The sequence below is a fragment of the Protopterus annectens genome, chromosome 1.part1 (assembly GCF_019279795.1).
Source record: "Protopterus annectens isolate FY-2018-M chromosome 1.part1, PAN1.0, whole genome shotgun sequence".
Classification (NCBI taxonomy): domain Eukaryota; kingdom Metazoa; phylum Chordata; order Ceratodontiformes; family Protopteridae; genus Protopterus; species Protopterus annectens.
The window spans coordinates 564,157,070-564,175,234 of record NC_056726.1 but is presented as its reverse complement, the minus strand read 5'-3'; the positions used below and the strand labels follow the sequence as shown (position 1 = coordinate 564,175,234).

At 41.9% G+C, this 18,165-nt stretch overlaps 1 protein-coding gene across 2 annotated transcripts in view; it reads right to left on the bottom strand.

Moving 5' to 3' along the window:
• LOC122806395 (receptor-type tyrosine-protein phosphatase U-like) overlaps window positions 1-18,165 on the bottom strand; it is a 1,549,454-nt gene that overhangs the window by 77,914 nt on the left and 1,453,375 nt on the right. For both annotated transcript variants that reach the window (XM_044076762.1, XM_044076771.1), the window contains one exon: window positions 8,202-8,359. In XM_044076762.1, coding sequence (XP_043932697.1) covers window positions 8,202-8,359 — 158 coding nt within the window. The remainder of the gene's footprint in view (window positions 1-8,201; window positions 8,360-18,165) is intronic.

The window sequence follows — 18,165 nt, the reverse complement described above, 5'->3', positions numbered from 1 at the left end:
CTACAATGCTCACTATTGTTTACATTGTGGTTTTACCCCAAACAAAGCAAGCAGTTAGGGTGGAAATTGTGAGGAGAAATCAAATGACCACAACAGCACTTATTAGCCATTTTTATGGGAATCTTAAAATCAAAATCCTCAAAAGTGAGTTAAAAACTCACTTTCTGAAAATAGAAAAAGCAACACAATAGTTAACACCAAGGTAAAAGATATAGGCAAAGAAGTGACTGATGAATATCCGAAGGAACACAGAGCAACAATTCATTTCAGGTAAAAGCAGACCTACAGTAGTTACTAAACTGTATTAGTGCTAGTGTCCTAGTTCAGATTGCAGTGATTTCTGTAGCTATTCCTGTAAAATACAATAATTGCAGTTGTTGAACTTTCAGTGCTCGTTATAATGTAACCTGAATGCAAATCTTGGTTTGAATTGAAACTTGGAAGGTAATACCTGATGTTATGTAGCCCTATCTCACCATAATTCTTGCTGGATGGGTTCGGAGATGATATTCGGCTCCGACTCGGCAGATACTAAAGTTCAAGAGCTTTTACTGGCTCGAGGCTAGCCCCTATCCCATGGTGCCTCACGGCAATTCCCTAGATCTCGTTTGCCGCGAAAGCTTCGAGGTTGTGTCTTACTGGCTCGTTGGCTAAGTAAAACTTTATTTGCTAAATCTAGTCCTTTTTTCTATTTTTCTTTCCATTTTTATATATATAGTTTTTTTTGTCTCTTGTGTGACTGTTTTTTGAAAGTTTCCGACCCCTATTCCCCCCAAAGGACTGTACGGCCCATTTAAGTTAGAGGGCAGTAGTGCCCATTTAAGTAAGAGGGCCTTTCCTCCCTGTGTGTGTGAGTGTTTATTAAAAAAAAAAAAAAAAAAAAAAAAAAAGATTATCTAGCTTATCTATTCCTGATAGTCGGAATGTCTAAACATAAGGATAGGGAGCATAAGGATCATCACCCTTCAGGGTTTGAAAGGTGTGATAGGTGTTAGCAGAAAGTGTCTCTCACAGACAGCCACACCAGTTGAGTGTATTGCCTTGGTGAAGCCCATTTGCATGAACCCTGCACATTTTGTCACGCATTTAGCACTAGAGTTTTAAATGAAAGAAAGAGGAAACTCATTGATAGGGGTCTCATGACCAGTTCCTTCCAGGAACAGCTGAAACTTGGTCAGGCATCTCCAAAATCCTCTAAGAGAAAATCTTCGGCCCCGGCTTCGGAGCAGACTAAAAAGACTAAAGTGTCAGAGCCAAGAAGTTCCGTTTCCGACTCAGCTTCGTCCATTTTGGTGCTGTCGGTCTCCTCGGCTCTGAGATGACCTTCAGTACTGAAATGTTTACCTGAAATTGAGATTGTGTCTCCCACCTTCAGATATCCTATTTTGGAGAGAAGGAGATCTCCTTCCCTCTCCACCAGATCCTCCAGGACTCTATCTGATGAGGATATTGAGCGAGTGGTGAAGAGATTGCTTTCAGATCCAGCTCTGGCAAGAAAATTGGCCCCTCCGGACCCAAAGGTTTCGGAGCTGACCCCCTTACCAACAACTGTCCCTCCTCTGACTGCTTTGCTCTCAGAACCTATTACTTCAGGTTCTTCTGTCTTGGACCCGTCAGCTCCTGGGATTCAACCTGCTTCCTTGGAGCCAATTACTCTATCCTTGATGGCTCAGTCTGGAGCCAAGGCATCTGGGATCTGACGCTCTCGTGTCAACTCCAAGGGGGACAGTCACCCTAGGTTCTCGTCAGAACTGACCATCCCTCTCGGAGCCTCAGCTCGACTCAGCTCAGCTCACACTTCTGCTTCAGAGCCGTTCCCCCTTTCTAGGAGTCGAACATCCATCCCCTTGGAATGGATGTCTTCTTCAGAGTGAGGGGGAAGGCTTTTGAAGCTATAGAGAAGGCTTTATCTTTTGCTAAAGCCATTCCTTTGGAACCTGTATCCCACCAGCAGCAGGCAGCAACCTCTTCCCCCCTTCCATCCCCACAGCGTAGGGAGCCAGAGGCCCAAGTAGCTCCCATTGGAGGTGCCCCCTCTTCTGAGACCTCCCCAGATTATCCCACTGGAGAGCTCCCTCAGAAGAGGCTGTGTAAGAGGAAGCATGTCGACTCACCTGAGTCTGTCATGTCAGACAATGATTTAGAGGAATCAGAAGGGTCTCCTAGATCCCCCTCTGAGGATGTCTCCTTTTCTGACATCCTAGAAGTCCTTAGACAGAGGGGTGATTGGAAGACCTCTATCCCTACTGAGGATGAATCAGTGTATCTTGAGGCCTTTGGTTCCTGACCTTCCACCTCCTGGGTGACACCGCCTTATGACCAACTCTTGGGGGTCATATCGTGGAAAGCCTGGACCTCTCCAGATTCAGTGGACCCCATCCAAAGGAGGCCAAATAAGTTCATGACAGCACCTGAGGACAAGACATTTCTTAGTAAAGGAGTTTTCGATGATGCTATGGTGGTAGCAGTGGCCACCAAGAAGGAGTTATCTGAGGCATCTTCTAATATCCATCCTCCTAATAAGGAGTCCAGGACGATGGATAGGTAAGGGAAGCATACTTTTTCTTCAGCGGCATTTATACTAAGATCGCTGAATTACCTTATTCATTTTACTCATCTTCAAAGGGGTCTCCTGAAAGAGTTAGAAGACATCCTCCAGGGTCCAGTAAAGGGAAATATCAACTGCAGAGTGACCATTCAGAACTTTGATTTCTTTATATGCTTGTTGAGCCTGCTGAGAGCTAGGACTGATCTCCAGTCCCCTGTCTTTTTGGAACTAAAAAGAATCAAGAGTAAGTTCCGGATCCTACTTGCTCTTCGGGGACTTCTTGGATGACTTTTTTTGTAGCAACGAGATGACCTCTGATGTTGCACGGTCTAGTTGGACCAGTGGTATGTCTGGTAGAGACCGGTTTGTTGGAGGTTCGGAAACAAAGGGGATCAGGTAAACTCTGGATATTATGGTGTGTACCCAATGATCTTGCGAGATGGTTAGCCAGGCACTTGGGTACAGCGATAGATGACCCCTGACTGCCTCCAGAGATGGACAGTCGGGCAATCCCTCAGGGGCAATGGAAGGGACGATCAGAGAAACTTTCTCTGTCTCCCTGATGCTGCAGGTTTCCACTGCTGCGAGGGCTGTGTCTTCCATTATATCCTCCCCCTCTGCCTCTGGAGGAGGTTTGACCTTGTGCCTGAGGGAAACCTTTTTGGGATTTATGGAACCACATTTTTCCTCCTGTATTACCCTTGGGATAGGGTCTAGACAGGAGAGAGAAATGGACTCTGACAGCAGATAAGGTTTTCCCCTTCCTGCTCGCACCTAGTCAAAGTCTCTTTCATTTGGGGTTCAAAAAGAGATGAACCATCAAAGGGGATGTTAGTGAAGGAAGACTTGAAGGACTCTGTAAAATTACAAAGATGCATCCACAAATGTTGCACACAAAACAATTTATCCTAGGTCATCCACTTGTTCCTCCCTAAGAGAAAGCAGTTTTGACCATGGGCACTTTCCCAGATAGGGTTGGGGGGGGGGGGGCATTATCTGGGAATGACAGTCCAAGGTACTTGGCAGAACCACAAGAACCACTTGCACATCAATGTTCTGAAGATGAGAGCGGTGCTGTATGCACTGCGAGCACTTCACAGCTCCCTTCCCACCGGAACAATTGCGATTCAGTCAGACAACATGTCTGTCATGTGGTATATAAACAAGAAAGGGGGAACCAAGTCTTACCTGCTTTGCAGAGAGGCCTTAAGAGTTTAAAAATGGGCGATGGATACTCAACGCTTCTTGATAGTAATGCATATCCTGGGAAAATCCAACGTAATAGCAGACAAACTCATCCGAGCAATTCTAATGCCTCACAAGTGGTCCCTGAATCCAAAAGTTGCGAAAGAGATCTTTCACAGATGGGGCCAGCCTTGCTGTGACCTATTCGCCACACACCTGAACACCAAATGCAGTAGCTACTTTGCCTCATTCCTCATCCAGGGCTGTCACACAGGGATGCTCTAATTCACGACTGGTCTCCGGGACTTCTTTATGCCTTTCCTCCTTTTCCACTCATCCCAAAGGTAATACAGAAAGCAAGACAGTTGAGGAGTTCCTTGATCCTCATTGCTCCTTACTGGCCTTGACAAGTGTGGTTTCCCTTCCTGTGGCCCTACCTTTTGAAGGAACCAAGGATTCTGGATCCATCTTCAGATCTCCTGATTCATCAATCGGGACAGTTCCACCCCACCATCCACACCCTCAAATTGACAGCATGGCTGCTCCAGTCCCATGAATAGCCAGGTGTATTCCCCTATCCCCTACGGTCAAACACATTCTAATTTCATCCCATAAACCTTCCAACCAGAAAATATAGTCCAGCAAATGGAAAAGGTTTTCATTTTGGGCTACAAACCAGGCCTTAGATCCAGATATGGCTCCTATAGAATCTATCTTATCCTTCCTAGCATCAATTTTACAGGAAGGAGCGGCAGCCGCTACAGTTAGAGTTCAGTTAGCTGCCATTTCCAATTTCCATTTTGGCTTCATGGGAAATCCAATCATGCAGCACTCCTTGTGTAAAACTTTCTTAAAATGAGTTTTTCTTCCCAAGCCTCCAAACAACCATTAGAACCCTGGGACTTAAACTTAGTACTCTCATCTTTGATGTCTGCACCCTTTGAGCCATCCTCTTCATCAGACCTAAAATTGTTGTCATGGAAAACACTATTCTTAGTAGCCATAACATCTGCTAGGAGAGTCTCAGAACTGCAAGCTCTAACTATTCGACCTCCTTACATTATTTTTCGCAAGGATAGAGTCTCTATCAGGACAAACCCTTCCTTTCTTCCCAAGGTATGCTCAGACCACAATCTGAATACTACCATTGAGCTACCAGTGTTTTTTCCGAACCACTCTAATAAATCTGAGTATAGACTACACCATTAGATGTTCACAGAATTCTCAGGTTTTATTTACATAGGACTATAGAATTCAGAAAATCAAATCAACTTTTTGTTTCCTTTTCCGACAAGAAAAAGGCTTGTCTGTTTCTAAGGTTTCTCTTTCAAAATGGCTTTTGAATTGCATATCATTTGCTTATCAGCAAGCTGGCAAACAATTACCCATCAAAGTTAAAGGTCATTCTACTAGAGCTATAGCTACTTCATGTGCCTTTAGATCTAGGCTCCCAATTGATACTATTTGTGCAGCAGCTATTTGGGCAAGACCACATACTTTTGTCACTCATTACAAATTGGATTTGGCCTGCCGGGAAAGGTCTTCCTTTGGGTCCACTGTGCTGAAGAGTCTCTTCACTTGAGCCACCCGGGATATAGTTGCTAAGGACGCTGTCCCATCCAGCAAGAATTATGGCGAAATAGGACTACATAACATAAAGAAGTTATGCACTTACCATAACATTCCATGTTTGCAGTCCATCTCACCTACATTCTTGCATCCCTCCCTCCAACCCCCTTCCTGTTTTCTGGGGGATCTGGTGGACTATACTGGTGCTGTTTGACCTGGTTCTCTTTTTTTTTCCACCTGGCATGGATTATATTTTCAAAATCCTTTGTCTGCATGTATGCAGCTCTGATACTGGTCTTACCTGATAGGTATTTATTGCTTAATTGCAAACTAGATCTGGGGAATTGCCATGAGGCACCATGGGATAGGGGCTAGCCTCGAGCCAGTAAAAGCTCTCGAGCTTTAGTATCAGCCGAGTTGGAGCTGAATATCGGCTCCAAACCCATCCAGCAAGAATGTAGGTGAGATGGACTGCAAACATGGAACGTTATGGTATGTACATAACTTCGTTTTTTATAGATGTTGTTTTAAAAACTTGCTACTCCCCCTTGGCTCTTGGTGTGGCTGAAAAGGATCTTTGGAATAGTTCACATATGCAGTTAGCAAAGTTAAATGAGTAAATAAATGACTGAGAAATGTATACAGTGCAATCTTGTTTACAGTTAATCTGTCCTGCAGTAGTCAATCTACATGACTGCATCCATATATCATTAGGGTTAACTAGCTACTGAAAATGTCTGTCCTGGGGACTGGTTGATGTTTACCTTCAATTATTACCCAACGATGAGCACTGTGTATTCTATTTATTTATTTATTGCTGTATTTTCTTTCAGTAAGTGCTATTAGTAGGTATTGGGTTGTACAGAAGACAGTGCAAATGAGTACACATAGTAGTGGCAGGACAAAATTTACTTTTCACAAATCAAGGTATAGCAAGCAATATTAACATATTTGCACGCAACTGGAAACAACTATTTACATTACTGAGCACATTCTGCAAGATTGTGCAGGTTCAAATGTACATATCTTCAAATGACAATCTGTGTTTATGCTGGAATACAAACAGCACTTAAGTTACTTCACTGATAAAACACTGCTCTCTCTCTCTCTCTCTCTCTCTCAGTTTCTCTGTATCTCTCTCTCTCATAACTAGCAGACAAATCAAGGCCACTACCTGTTCTAATAGTGGCATTCCATGATTGCTGCTTTATTAATTTGGCTTACGAGTGATGCATTGAAGGTTCAGGTTATTTCACTAAATCCAAGTACCAACAACCTCAGATGTAGTACGTATAAGAAGGGTGATGCAGAGGGTCTCCCTCCTCATTGAGAGTGTGGCAGGCTTGCTTTCAAGTCCGAAGATAAAAATATGGCTACATTTGAGCATTTAGGTGGTTGTGCTCTTTAAGCTGCCACTTACAAACAAATAGCCTTAACTGAATGCTGTTTAGATAACATGATCATCCAGTTCTATTATTTCAAGACCAGTGTGGCTTTAAACTACATCTTATTTCTCAAACGTGGTAGCATTGCTTGAACAAATCTCAATCACATTGAGCAAAATTTTTTAGTCCAATCTATGAATAAGAAATTTAGCATAAGCCTCTGCTACCATTCCATATGTTACAGGGATAAATAATTTACACAATCTAAAACAAACAAATAGCAAATTGGGTGAACAGACAACTGTTTGTGTGTAATAGAAAATACCACATGAAACCAGTTGTGATCTTGGCCAAAGTATGAGATATGAGATATAATATTACAAAGTGCCTCAAAGGAGAGATGGATTCAAAAGCTATTATTATTCTGTACCTTTCAAATTGCATTTGATTTGACACCTTATGTGAGTAACTTAACAAAGACTGTAGAGTAGGATATGTAGCCACGTCACAGGAGGATACAGCAATATAACAGGATTAACCTGATGGAAAAGGGAATGTAGTACACAGGAATACCCCAAAACTGCACTGTGGAATACAGTGCACAAAATCAAAAATGTCCAAGTCAGACATAGAAAAACTTTTAAAGCATTTACTGGTGAATTCTCAGCTTTTGTCACATTCTGTCAACAGTATGGGACATATTGCACACAGGATGTATAATTCTAAGAGCTGATGACAGGGAATCACTGGCAGCAACTCATATTCATAGGTCACAATGCTAACCAATGATTTAGTACTATACAAGCTGTATTTTTTTAATTAATGAAAAACTCACTGAAGTACAGTGCAAATGTATTTCACAAAAACAATTACATTAGGAAAAAAAAATCACTTGTAATCATTGTTATTTTCAGCCTGTTAGAGATTATTCCAGCGTTACCTTCAATGTTTAATGTGCTGTTCAGTCCTGTATTGTTTGAATAATACTTACTAAAATTCATAGACAGATAGTGCATAGTGCACTTGGCTTGTTTAACAGGCACAAAGTGTGGGTAATCCAGAGTCACTGTTAATAGATATCACATGCAGTGAATTCAAATATTACCCAAGAAACTCACCTGTGAATGACAGCCCTGTCTAACCAACAATGTGCATATGGTAAATACAACAGCTTGTCATCTACTACTTAATATACATAAAAAAAAAAGAATATATGAAATTGACCGCATATGTAACACAATGCCTATCATATCTGTGATATAAAATAACATTATACCTAAACCAAACTGCATGTCTGAGTAAATTTTTAAAGTAACTGCACAGTTACAAGAAAGTGTCTAACAGCTTTCATACTTTTTGATCACAGTATTTGAGCCTTCCATGTGATCCTATGATCTCCTTCCAAGAATTAAATTGTTTAGTCTACTTCCACTCATTATTTTACAATAGATGATGTTGTTACAATTGTTTCATTGTCATAAAATCAATAATGACTTGCATGGTACTTTACTCACCAGCATGCAACCAATACTGTACTCTGAGCTGTCTTCTGTTGCCAGGTCTCTACTTCTCCTAACATGGCAATCAGTGTGCTGGGTGACTGAGGTATAGGATGTGTCTTTGGCCAGTTATTGATTTCTAGAAGTTTAATTTGATGCTCTGCACTGGATTTCTGTAGAAAAGACAAAAATCAGTTGTACAATCATAATATATTTGGTAGTCGGAAAGCTCAATTAATTTAAATATGAGGATATTTTAAGATATGTGACACAGACCACATAAAGAAAGGGTTTAGACAAAGTATTATTTCAGACCTCATTAATCTGGACATTAAAAATCTGTTGCCCTGGGCTTTCATCAATTCAGTTTTGTCAAAGGAAGTTCAAGAAGGTTCTCTAGAAAAGTTACAAAACAGTGGATAGAGGTTACCCAGCACATACAACATATCTGGACTTAGCCAATACCTTTGATTCCTCTTTCAGGCATTATTGACCAACATGTAAGTGTGAATATAAATCCATATGTTGGGCAGTGGACAGATAAATGCAACAAAAAATGAAAGGCATTTATATTAGAACAAGACAAATACAGACAAAGATTTAGTAAAGTAACCAATAGGAGGAAGACTAAGGGCAGGACAATAAGAAATTATTTTGCTCTAAAAGATTTTAATTCATAGCTTCATAGGTTCATATGAGATTACCAGGCTAACGACTTAAGAGTTTTAACATGTCTATCCAGTTTTTCCCAGATTTTACCCAATCTTCTATCCCTGTGAAAAACAGAACAAGGGTCAGCAAGCAGTGTTTTGATTATAATTTCACAGAATGCCTCTGCCCATCAGGGAACTGGGCAACACCCAAGGAATGAATTTGTGATTTCCCACCCATCAGTCCAGATTGTGCTTCAGGTTGGTCAGGGAAGGGCTCTGCTTCATTTGAATAGGAAGCCTATTCCAGAGGAGGCGAAATCTCTGGGACACATATCTGTCTCTCCAGCATGATTTATTCATGTCAGAGATCAGGTTTAGATCTTTGGAGTGGGTAACCCTTGTGCAGTTAGTTTTGTGAATATGCAACATTTCCATCAGAGCTGGGTCAGAGAATGACCTTTAGGTTCATAGGTTCATACTAGGCTATCTGCCCTAGGACATTTATAAGCCTAGCCAGAGTATGTTTGGCTTTCGCCACCCATTTTAAATTAATTTTGCTATGCCCTTTTTCGAGGTTAGTATACTGTGCCTCTGTCTAACAGTGACACAGAAGTGATACCCGGGGTAAACCTACAATCTCCCATCCACTCATCAAGATTCCTCTTGAAGAGAGTCAATGAGGGACTCTGCCTAACCTGGACTGGGATTTTATTCCAGAGTGAAGGGAGCCTCTGGGTTATGAATCTGTCCCTCCAGCATGTCCTATTTATTTCAGTGCTGAGGTTCAAGTCTCTCGAGTGTGTAGCTCGATGGGATTTGGATTTTCGGAGGAGCAGCATGTCCATTAATTCCAGATTGGACATGGCTTTATACATCAGGCACAGATCGCCTCTGAGCAGGTGGTATGCCACTGAGTAGAGCTGGAGTTTCTTTAACCGGGCAGCATATGGCATCTGTTTGAGCCCTTTGATCCTCTTGGTGAGGTACTTTTGGGGTCTTTCCAGTTGCTGCAGCTGTCTGCTAAGGTACATCCCAAAAGGGGCATTGTACTCAATTATGGGCCTGATGAGGGATGAGTAAAGAGGCAGGATGACCTCCCCTGATCTAGATGTGAATCCCTTCATGATTAGGTGGGCTATATAAAATGTTTTTCTAACCACTTTGGCCACGTGGTTGTCAAATGAAAGATTGCTATCAACTTGGGTCCCCAGGTCCCTAATTACTTCTTCTGTACTTAATGGATTACCACCTATGTGGTAATTTCTGGGCACTTTGTTTTTGCCAAAGGGGATGACTATACACTTTTTGGCTTGAGGCCATGGCTCTGGCACCAGTTGTCTGTTTCTATGAGGCCCTTTTGTAGGATGCTTGTGTCGGCTGGAGAGTCTATTATGGCACCCAGTTTGCAGTCATCTGCGAACTTTGTCAGCCACAGTCATTCCGTGTTGGCCTGTACCTCCGAGAAATATATACTGAACAAGAGAGGTCCCAGGACTGAGCCTTGTGGGATGCCACTTGTAACTGGTTTGGAGTCTGACATGGCTCCAGCAATTCTAACCATGTGGGTTCTGTCCTTGAGCCAGTTTGAAACCCATCTAGTGACATATGGGTTTATAGGTTTATATTTAAGCTGGTGAGCTTATCTATAATGCCCGAGTGGGGTATTGTATCGAAGGCTTTTGCGAGGTCCAGGTAGGCTGTGTGGACCACCTTCCCCTCGTCAATGGCCTTGGTGACTGTTTCAAAAAAATCGACCAGGTTTAAGAGGCAGGATCTGCCCTTAACAAAGCCAAACTGGGTAGGATCCAGTGTCTGTAGGTCCCCAATATCTTTATTTATGAGGTCCATGATGATCCTTTCCATAGCTTTGCAGACCAAGCTAGTCAGGCTTATGGGGTGATAGTTTCCAGGATCCGTTGAGGCACCACATTTGTGGAGAGGGACCACTGTTGCTGTACACCACTCTTTGGGTACATATCCTCTAGTAAGGCTGAGATTGAACAGTAGTTTTAGGTTTGGGTTTAGCTCTTCTTGGAGTTCATGTAGGACACAGCCCGGGACACCGTCTGGTCCCATTGATGCTGTGTTTTTTTGCTTTGGAGAGGGTGGCTCTTACCTGAGCATCTGAGATGTCTGGGGGGGCAGCACTCTGCTGGGATAGATATTTTCCCTTTTGGTGGGGAGGGGGGGGGAGAAGTTTGCGGTGAACCTGTCAGCTAGGATGTTGGCAATGTCTGTGGGTTCGATGTATTTTTTGTAATTTTGGACTAATTCTGAGCATATCTGGGAATTCCCACCCAGGTTCCTAACATAACTAAAGAAAGCCTTGTGATTATCCTTAGTGTCCTGTGCAATTTTTCTCTCGAAGCTGGCCTTAGACGATTTTATGAGTGCCCATAGTTTTTTGCTAATACTGATCAGAGATGCCTTCCCTTTTTGGGATTTTGCTCTATCATGTAGTAGCTTCCTCCTTCTATTGTATAGTTTGTTTATGGCTGGGGTCCACCAGACAGGACATCTGCCTTTGAAGGACTGGGTCTTGGTTTTATTTGGTATTGCATGATCCATGCATTCCTGAAGGTGTTCATAGAATGCGTTTATAAAGGATTCTATGGTCTGGGCCATATTTTCCACAGGCCCGGGGGCTTTGAAGGATTCCACCTCAGTTTTGAGGAGTGTGAAATTTGCTTTAGAGAAGTTTTTCACTGTGGTTTTCTGGGCAAGGGGTGGGGTCAGGATGTGAATATCCAGTGAGATTAGTTTATGGTCTGATCTTACCAGTGAGGGATACACTTCTGGTCTGGAGCATAGAGTCCCCATGTTGGTGATGATCAGGTCCAGTATGTTTTCCCCTCTTGTGGGAGTGGTAACAAGTTGTTCCATAGCATTTGAGTTTATAAATTCTAGGAACCTTTGGGCTAGGGTGTTGGAGCTAGAGTAATGCTCCCAGTCTATGTTTGGGTAGTTGAAGTCGCCCAATATAATGGTGTTTGGAGAGACCTTCATATTTTCCAGTGTTCTCAGGAAGGCCAAGTGGGGTTCTTGGGTTTGGGAGGGTGGTCTGTATCAGGCTATAAACTAGAAGGCAGTTTTACCCACTGTTAGTTGCACATGGATAGTCTCTGATGCTTCGTGCTGTGCCACCAACCTGGAGGTGTGGGTATCTTTGACGAATATTGATACTCTCCCTCCTTTTGTGGTTCGGTCCAGGTTTTGGGGCTGAAAAGCATGGTATGAGTTATAACCTGGTAGTGCTGGGGTGCTCTTGGGAGCCTTGAACCAGGTTTCTGTTACTGCATAGATATCGATGTTCTCCATGCTAAGGAGAGTTTCGAGTGCATGCATCTTGGGGTTTAGACTTCTGGCGTTGAGTAGCGTTACTCTTAGTTTCTTATCCCTTGTGATACGTATGGAGGTGGGTTTGTCTTTTGAGCCTTGCCTAAAAAAGGCAGTATGGGGCTAGCAAGAGCCTTTGCCAATATCCGAAAGCCCAGGGGTGACAGGTGCAAGCCATCCCTACCGAAGCATCATGGTTTTTCAAGCATGTCATCCCAGGCTGACAGGCATTGGATCCCCTTTGAATGACACCAATACCTAAGCCAATTGTTGAAATTGATCATCTTGTCTTCATATTGTGGCATAATTCTTGGTGAGGGTAAGATGTTACTCAAGGTCGGGGTCATACCAGCCTGGGCTACATGCTCAGAGAGCTCCTCTATGTCTCTTTTCATGTAGTCCACAGAGGTACATCTCAGGTTATTCACACCAGCATGGACAATGACTGAGTCATATTTGTACTTGCCTTGGAGTGACCTGAGTGCTTGAGTTATGTGGTGGATCCTAGCACCTGACAGGCAGCTCACCATGACCTTCTCCTTGTTCAGCCTGGTGAGCGGGACGTCCGTGTTCCTGATGATAGAGTCACCTATTACAAGTGTATCAGTTGTGTTGTTTAGCCTTAAGGGCTGTGACTGTTCGGCACACTGGCTTTGTGAGCTATGTGTTGCATGTGTTTTGTTTTGGGGTAGCGGTTGCTTGGGTGTCTGCTTTGGAGGTCTCTGCTGCTTAGGCAGATTTTTATTTAGAGCCTCCGAGTATGTTTTTGTGTGTTTATGTGTTTGGTTTGCTGTCGTGGTAGGTCTATGTGAGACTGGCATTGTAGTGAGTGTGGTTTCCTTCTCCTCCTGACCGGTTACGCCAGTACTGAGTTGAGAGAGCTTAGCCTCCAGTCTGGCTATATGGTTGCATCTCTCACATGTGTTGTAATTTGTTGGGAGGAGGAGAGGGCTGTCTGTGTACATGAGGCAGTTGTAACATTGCCTCAAGATTCCCAGATTCACCAGCTGGACCGGAGAGGAGATTGACAACTGACCTTTGGACATGCTAGAATAGTATTGGGAATTCCTTTATAATTGAAAAAAGGGCCAATGGGGAACAAGGTACTCAAGGGGAGTTTGTGAGGGTGTAGTGCTTTTAATTTTTTAGTGCTGACTTATATAATTGCTTTAGTGAGCAAGTGCCAGGTAACTTAAATGCAATGTGTTACAGGTAACTTAAATGCAAAAACGACAAACAGTAACTTTCTTTCAAGTGAAACAAGGAAATAAGTACAGTAAGCAATGCAGATATCACTAGGGATCCACAGAATCACTGAAAAGCTGTGTTTTAGGTGGAATTAGCGTTTCAGGGAAATAACAAGCAAACAAACAACAAGCATACAAACAAAGCTAGGTTCAGCAGGCCTGGATCTAGTCAATGCTACAGCAAACAAGGTGTACCAATTTCAGTAAGAAACAGTTCAAATATGCAGGCACTATAAGCCTTTAACCAGAAATTCCCAGCTCAGAAGGGCAGAGTCCAGCCTCTCCTCCCACAAGAGTGCAGACCACAAACCTTCTTAATGTAAAATAACTGGCCTGAAGCTCAAGTGCTTAAACCAGAACTAATACACTTTTAGAATAACAGACACTGAGCCCTCAATCAGCAGTTCCCAACTTAAAAGGATGTAAGCTACCTGTCTTGCCACCACAGTGCAGGCCACAAACCTTCCTAATGTGAAACTACTGGTCTGTAGCCCAAGTGCTTAAACTAAAAGGCTTAGAATGAGCTACACCAAGCAGTAATAAATACAATTGAATACTTTTAAGGTGACACAAAATCAAAATAAAGTAGGAAGAAACACAAATACAGTAAAAGCAGATACAATTTTTTTTTTTTAAGTGAAAAGTGAGAAAGGAAAGAGAGAAAGGAGTAGCAGAAACTAAGCTGATTGGCCTTCTCAAATGTTCTCCCTGTACTGGGTAGAATGAGGTAATGACACTAGACTGGGATAATGGCACTAGACTAGGTCAGACACAAATCACCCTTCAGTAATCAGTAGGAAAGTGAATACAGTGATATGGCTTTTAATTTGTCCACATATGGCATGTTGGCTATACCCTGTATGTTTTGGTCAGAAACCTTTGAGGATGCTCCAGCTGTTGCAGGTGCTGGCAAGGTACAAGCCAAAGGGTTCATTGTACTTGATTATTATACAGAAGAGGGCTGAGTGCAGTGATAATATGATATCCTTAGATCTGGATGTCATTCCCTTACTTATAATCTGAGCCACATAGAATGATTTCCTTACCACTGTGGACAGATGATGGTCAAAGTTCAGATTACAATCTATCTGGGTTCCTAGATCGCTAACCAATGAGTCCATTAATGGGGGGAGGGCTGCTATCAATGTTGTAATTTGCAGGGGTATTTGATTTCCCAAATGGTATTATTATTATTGTTATTATTATACATTTTTTCACATTTAGTTTAAGGCCATGGCAGTGACACCAATGATTAGTCTGCATCAGAGTTTCTTTAGGATATCAGCATCATTTGGGGATTTAATGACTGCCACCATCTTGCAGTCGTCAGCAGACTTGATCAACCAAAGGCTGTCTGTACTTGCCTTGGCATCTGAAAATTATATTCTAAACAGGAGGATGCCCAGCACTGAGCCTCATGGTACTACACTGGTGACTGGCCTCTTGCTGAATTTACATTCCCTCACTCTAGCAACTTGTCTTCTCTGTGAGCCATTTGCCTATCCATCTGGTGACATAGAGGTTTATGCCCAATTTTGTGAGTTTATCTATAATACCTGAGTAGGATATTGTATCAAATGCCTTGGCCAGGTCAAGGTAGGCAGCATGCACTGTCTTATGCTCATCCATGGCCTTGGTAACCTTCTCAAAGATGTCCACCAGATTCAGCAGGCAGGACCTGTCCTTGAGAAAGCTGAACTGAGTTGGGGCTAGAGTCTGCAGTTTTCCTATGTCATTGTAATCAGGTTCATGATTATCCTTTCATTGCCTTGCATATGAGGCTAGTCAGATTTATGGGTTAGTAATTTCCTGGATCAGTTAACCCCCCCCCCCCCCCCCCATGTAGAGGGATGACTGTTGCTGTTCTCCACTCTACTGGGACAAAGCCTATCTGGAGATTGTGGTTAAACAGAGATCTGAGTGGGTTTGCAAGGTCATGTTTCAAGCTATTTAATAGGAACCCTAGGATTCCATCAGGGCCCATTGGTACTGTGTTTCTAGCTTTACAGAGTGCAATGAAAACCTGTCCTTTTGTGATAACAGGCAAAGGGATGGTACAGGGTATTGTCTGGACGGTGACCAGAGGTGATGAAGGGGTGAAATTTGAGCTGAATTTATCGGCCAGCAGGTTTACTATTTCTTCTGGCTGTGTATAGGTAGTGCCATCTTCAGCCAACTCAGCACTTCGTTGAGTGCATTCCTTAAGATTTCAGACATAACTAAAAATTCTTTGTCGTTATCCTTTGCTTGGGAGGCTATTTTAGTCTTGTATTTAACTTTTGAAAATATGACTAGTTCCCTGATTTGCCGGTTGAGACTAATGAAGGATTTTTTTCTCTGTTGTGCTCCCTCCCACTTACTTCTAGACGGGAATTTCTTCCTTCTATTTTATAGTCCTTTTATGCCAGGGGACCACCAGGGTGGCTTTTTTTCTGACTAGACCTGGGATTAGTTCAGTAATGTGCAGTACACTTGCTTAAGTGGTTGTACAGGGTATTCATGTATTCTTCTGCATAGGCCTCTGCGACTTTGGGGTTGGGGGAGCTGTACAATTAGCTATGCCATAACCTAATAGGAGGTAGATTTGCTTGGGAAAATTCTATAGGGTTTTAGAATTTGATGGGGGTGCAACCATTACATTTATTTCAAAGGAGACTGATTTATGATCTGCTCTTACCAATGAGGATATTATGCTGGGGGAGGTTGTAATGCTCCCCCATGTTTGTGAGTACTACATAAAGGATATTTGTGCCCCTAGTGGGAGTGCAGACCAGTTGTACCAGAACATTTGCACTGGCAAAGTTCAAGAATCTCTGAATCTGCATGTTAGTGGTCATATTTATTCCAATTTACAGAGGGAGTAGTTAAAATCTCCATCAGTAGTGTGTTGGGCTGAATAGAAAGTGTAGAGTGGATTTCATGGTACATGGTTTGGAACCTGTAGCTAGCAATGATATAGTGGGGATTTTGCCTATGGTCAGTTGGACATGGCATAGATCAAGCGAGTCACCCTGCTTGACCAATCTTGAGGTGTGATTACTTTTTATGTAAACACAAACACCTCCTCCTTTCATTGTTGCCTTTTCAGAAGGTGATCTGAATATGTAATAGGCATTGTATTCTTGCACTCTGCTGAGGTGCTTTCTGCAGCCTTGAGCCATGTCTCTGTGACTGCACAGATATCAGCATTCTCCAGGGCAAGGATAACTTCCAGAGAATACAATTTCTTTTTAAGACTCCTAGCATTGAGTAGTAGTGTCTTCAGCTTGGCATTAGAAACATTTGTTATGTTAGTAATTCTGTTGGCTTGGCACTACATAAAAAAGAAACTATGGGGGTGGCTATGCCTTAACTAGTATTGGAAAGTCTAGTGGCAACAGGTGCAGACCATCTCTGAAGTATTTAGAATGAAAACAGATATAAGTGGAGCAATTATGGCTGCTAATAATACAGACACAATGTCAATAACATGTTTTAGCCTTCCATATGACTATAACCAAGAATACAGGCTGACTGGGCTACAAGGATGCACCAAGCATTACTGATAATAATTGAGCAATTTTGTCCTATTCTGTTTAGGACTATTCTAGGTAGGACTTCATCATTTTTTTCACAAAAAATATCTGCTTGATTTTTTATTTTTATTTGTCCTGGGACCTTAGTCTTGTAGCTTCATTTGCAGTTGTGGGAAAATTGTGTATTACTTTAAGATTTTAATATCATTTATAAATTATACTGCACTTATATCTCCATAAGTAGAATTCAATGTAAAAGCTAGCTGTTTGCATTTTGACACCTTTCTTGGGCTTTTATCTTGTAGTTTCCTTCACAGTTGTGGCAGAGCTGTAAAACATTGCCTGATGTAAGCCTCATTTAGTAATCTATTACATCATTTTTTTCTATAAACAAGATTACTAGAAAATTTCTGCATAAGCTGGTGCCTTAGTCTGTGGTGGGATTGCAGTAGCGGGAGTGTTGAGAATTCTGCTCCAGGATCTGTGCTTCAGTACTTTTACAGATGTACGTATTCCAGTTTTGCTGCTAAAGTTTTATATTTACTTATCATTTACCTGCTCACAGTTGCATTCCAGTGATTCTCTATTTACTTTGCTACTGTTTCCCCCCCATTCTTTGCATCTACGCCAGCCCCCACTGAAACATTAAGGTAAAGTTTCTGAAATTCTAACCTACCTGGTGTCATTTGACCTGCAGATTGGAGTTATAGAACTAGAGATCAATTGGCTTTATTTGATTAGATCCATCTCTAGCTATAATTAGCACAAAGCTACACCCACCTAGGGTTTTTTATTCATGCCTGGTATATGAGAAACAAGGTTTTTATCAAAAGGAAAGAAAAGAGCTTTTATTTAAATTCTGCTTAAAATTATTAATTTGGACTTATAGTGACCTGTGTGTTCATATTTTTGATACTTTTCTGCTTTTTTCCATGTTTTAGCTAAACAAGTTATCCTCTTGCGTTTTTTTTTTTTTTTTTATTTGTTTTGGGACCTTTCATTTGTAGGAGTGGGAAGATTGTGGATTACTGCAAGATTTTATCAACATGTATTCATTATATTGCACTTCAGCCAAAAACATTATCTGTTCAATTTTTTATTTGTTACAGGTCCAAACTCTTGTAACTTCAGTTACAGGAGTTGGAAGATTGTGTATTACTGCAAGATTTTGTCATTGTTTATACATTATACTAAATTTCTATCTCCATAAGTAGAATTACTTGCAAAA